Below are 4,350 nucleotides of genomic sequence, written 5' to 3'. Positions count from 1 at the left end.
TAATCCCAACCCTTCTTCCAACCCCAATCCTCCTTTATTCCCTCCTTCACATCATAATGCCTACCCTAATTCCTACCATAACTGCAACCATAATTCCAACCCTTCTTCCAACCGCCATCCCAACCATAATTCCCACCCTAATGTCTAACCCATTTCCACCCTAATCCCAAACCTCCTAAATTTGTTACTGTAGGTCGACTAGCCTACATGTCATCATTATAGCATAATGACATCAATATGCTATAATGATTGTGATATAAAAAATTTATCTTTTGCATTCCTTGGTCATGTTATTTTATAMYGCTATCAYGTCCRAAAAAAATATATATTMTAGCTTSTTTTAGCTTTCAAGCTAATTTTAGTTTTTTCATGTTTTTTTTCTCCACTGCATGGAGTTTGTTGCTGTAGATCAACATGCTAGCCGTGCTAACCCAGAGGCTATCATTGGTATTCCAGCTAGCTTTAACTTTTTAGCTTATAAACTGTTGTGACCTTGCAGTTTAGCTTTGTAAACACTGTCCTGTGGGATTTTTGCATTTTCACCCCTCTRCAGTTTTTCATTTTGTAGGTTTTTGATTTTAGCAGCTTCTCCTCATTAATTACATTTCTGCAAGTCTTTTGCAATTTTAAGCAAAAGCAGCTTACAGCATTCACACAGGAAATGCAAAATTCTCACAATATTACTACTTTATTCTCCTAATATAACAACTTTACTCTTCTAAAAAAAAAAATCTTATTTTGGCCMTAATATGCCAGAGTTGACCTAGAAGCTGTAAAAAAAAAAAGTGATTAATCAGTAAAATTGATTAAGGCTTTTTATCTCTGCACAGYGCACCAGCATTGTTTTTTTTAATTGAATTTGGCATAAACAGAGCAGACCCCTAATCCACCATTTTTACCCTGTAAAATGAAACTTTTTCTTGCACTTTGACCCCACCCGGCCCACTCACCAGCCGGTTCTCCTCCGTGCCGAGGATCACCTCGTAGTAATGCTCCACGTTCCCAAAGTGCTGCGCTACGGAGAGGCCGCTGAGGCAGTAACACGTGTGGTAAAAGTCTCTGGATCTGGAAGAAATCATAATGAAATCATGAATCCCACCTGATTTGATGTGTGTGTGTGTGTGTGTGTGTGTGCGCGTCAGATGGTGGGGTACTGACTTGCCAGGCTTGTCCAGAAGGCCGCCTGTTGGATTCTGACAGCACAGGAGGATGTACTCCTGCAGGGCCAGCTGGTCGAACATCCACCGCTGCCGACTCAGCTCAGACTCTCCTGCACCAGAGAAAACATTCACAAAAAGAATAAATACTCAAACTCACTCAAAATACAGTTTGAAACCTCTCTGAAAAATTCAAACAACCGTGACAGGCTTCCTTGTTTCTCAGACTTTATTACATTTAAACAAAATTTTAGCACCAAACTTAAAAAAAACAAGATCGTTACATGTCTTACATGTTTCACGTCAAAGTTCCCCCTTTTCTAATTCAACATTTTAGAGCTCCTTTTGCCTTTGAGCAAGTTTTATGTAGTATGGACACAAAAGTTACATTTATGTCGTAAATTTTCTTTTTCACAGAGGCACAGCTCTGAATATGCATATTGCCTGATCGAAACATAAAGAGACACATGGATGGATGAACAGAAAGAAGGACGACGGCTGGACGAGGTTTTCTTTTAACTTCTTTATTTTCTCAGCAACAAATAAAGTCCAACTGATTGTTACGCATCAGTGGAACAGATCTTAAAGGTACTCAGTCTGCCAGGYCGCTTCGTTTGAAGACACTGATCACTTTGAAAACCTACCGTCGTTGAATAAGGCTCTGTGCAGCAGAGGCAGGAGTCCAGCCTGCCAGAAGGAGTAACATCCGTCCACCAGTTTGTTRCAKCGACCCTGGAAGCCTCCTTCAAACCGCATCTGTCTGCTGATCACCCAGCGCTGGGGAAGGTAACAAGAAACATGTTTACATTAAACCCGGGTCCTAATAAAGACTCACACACCTGTGAGACAGAAACACTKTTTTATGTTTAGGAAAAAAACAAAAATATTTCACAGGAGGTGGGRCAAAGAAACCATGTATATAAAAACCAAAAATTGCATAACGTTTAATCGATTTCTGACTTAGTTGACGACTATTTCAATGATTATGCTTTAAATTCTTCTCTAAACATACGGATTGCAAGTCACTTTTTRCTTTTTCTGACYGATTTCTTGTGACAATGTGACCAAAAGACTAAAATAATCAAAACCATCATTGCAGGGGGACGTTAAACGGATCATCCAGCGGTAGTTAACATTTTATACCTGCTGAACCAGAGCTGCTCACATGCACCACTTGAATTATAACTGCTTTGCATCTGAATAGCTGCTGCAGCAGGATGGCACTTCCAGCAGGGGAGCATCTGAAGTGATATTTTAACATCAGAGCACAGCACGGTTTCCTGATCCACTTTTATTTCATTTCATMGCAGCTGGTGAATTTCTGAAAGTATTCAAGTGACAAAACCTCGGCAGAAACCTCGATTGGGTTAATCAGAGAGGCAGAGGGGCCACCCACCAGCAAGGCCTTCAGATCCAGCATGTGTTCTTTGCCCAGGATGACGAGGGCGGCCGTGCCGCAGAACGTGTAACCGCCGTGAGCCTCCAGGCCCGGCACGCCGCTCAGGCCGCCCTCCCAGTTCTGACAGCTGCAGCCAGGACAAAGACAGGAAGAAAACGGCAGTCAGAATAAACACCGGGCGGCCGCTAAACAAACAAAAACACARAAGCTGCTGTGGCTGAACCTCAGGATCCAGTTGGTCGTGTCTTCAAACAGCGCCGGCGTCATGATGTTCGTGAGCGACGCTACAGAGGCGGCGCAGTAAGCGCTCCTGGGAGAGGGAAAGGAAAACCGGATTCAGATCCACAGAGATCACTTTAAAATAATGAACAGAACTAACGTTTTTTATTTTTAAGTTATTGAAATAAATAAACAGATTGTGGCAGCCTGATTATCACCACAATGTCAGGTGTTGTGTTTGTTTSAAACCTGCTTGTTTTCTGTTCAGAGATTTTAAAATAAAGTGAAGCTGCGGTTGAAATTAGTGAAACGGAACAAAAATGTTTTAAAATGTGTAGAAAAAATGGACTGATTTTGTGCGGCTTGTGAGCGAAATTCAGGAACGATAAAACCGCCAGCACGGCTGGTTGATGGAAATGGAGGCTCTTTTATTTATACCAACAAATTCAAATCTTCTTACAGTGGAAAAAGTCAGAAAACATTTTGTTTTTTCCAGTTTCTTTCACTTTAGCACAGAGTAATTTAGCAGCTGGATGCTTTTGTCTTGTTCAGTTTTCCCGGTGATTCTGACTGAATCTGCTTCTGCTCGGATTCTGACCTCTGTTCACGGCTGCAAACTATTTTTAAGCAAAAAGCAGGTGGACTGTTTGGTGGTGAAACACCATCTCTCCTCCCATCAGCTGTTTGATCTGCGTCCAACACAACAACATCACTCCATCTCATCAGAAACCATCCAAAGAAACATACAAACATACGCATGAGAACAGAAAACAGGAGGCAGTTGGCAGTAACTCACCTGACGTCCACCTCTCCTCCAATGTGCATCACAAAGGAGCCGTTTGGCTGCTTCAGCGACCACAGGAAGTCTAAAAGCTTCTCCCTGAGGAAGGTAGAAGATACAAATGAGGAAATAAGCTGTAAAACATCTGAGTGCTAGAAAATATAAAGGAATACATTTAAAGCGAACGTCAGGATATGTCTGCAGCTGTTCAGTAGCAAMCCTGATTCTGTAGCTCTGCGGCGCGGATCGTACCTGTTTATCACGTTATAGGCCTCCTCTGTGCCGATGACGCAGAGGGCGTTGACGGCGGCGTAGGTGGGCGCCAGGTGGGCGTGTTGGCCCGGTCCGCCAGCAAACCCCCCTGTTGGGCTCTGACACAGAGCCAGGAACTGACACACTCTGAGGAGACAGAAGATTCAAGATGAGCAGAGTCAATTCAAAAARCATGTTCAGATTACAGCTTCATATCAGGACAAAACTATAAAAACCAGCCTGGATTCAGAGTAAAAGTAATGCACCCCGAACCCAATATCTAGTTCTGCCAACAACAATAACTGGCAATGAGTGTTTTTCACTTCTGTTGAGGAATCTTGGCTCATTCTTCCCAGTATTTGTTTCAATTCAGACACACTGAAAGATGATCACTTCTGATCATTTATGAAGATTCTGATTCGCTAAAATTAACACAGAAAGTTAAATAAATAAATACATAACAGTAAGTCGGGCTCGTTTCCGGTGAGAGTTGGACTCCGCCAAGGCTGCCCTTTGTCACCGATTCTGTTCATTACCTTCAT

General features: G+C 42.4%; 1 protein-coding gene across 1 annotated transcript in view; it reads right to left on the bottom strand.

Annotated features, from left to right (window-relative positions):
* The window catches only part of fntb (farnesyltransferase, CAAX box, subunit beta), a 12,984-nt gene that overhangs the window by 1,405 nt on the left and 7,229 nt on the right, over window positions 1-4,350 (bottom strand). The window contains exons 5-11 of the mRNA XM_017302119.1: window positions 3,809-3,972; window positions 3,572-3,655; window positions 2,780-2,866; window positions 2,554-2,683; window positions 1,802-1,934; window positions 1,159-1,270; window positions 951-1,065 (exon numbers count right to left, since the gene is read on the bottom strand). Coding sequence (XP_017157608.1) covers window positions 951-1,065; window positions 1,159-1,270; window positions 1,802-1,934; window positions 2,554-2,683; window positions 2,780-2,866; window positions 3,572-3,655; window positions 3,809-3,972 — 825 coding nt within the window. The remainder of the gene's footprint in view (window positions 1-950; window positions 1,066-1,158; window positions 1,271-1,801; window positions 1,935-2,553; window positions 2,684-2,779; window positions 2,867-3,571; window positions 3,656-3,808; window positions 3,973-4,350) is intronic.

This window comes from Poecilia reticulata, linkage group LG21, assembly GCF_000633615.1.
Source record: "Poecilia reticulata strain Guanapo linkage group LG21, Guppy_female_1.0+MT, whole genome shotgun sequence".
NCBI classification, from domain to species: Eukaryota; Metazoa; Chordata; class Actinopteri; order Cyprinodontiformes; family Poeciliidae; genus Poecilia; species Poecilia reticulata.
Note: the sequence above shows the minus strand (reverse complement) of the source record. Positions and strands in the feature narration are given on the sequence as shown.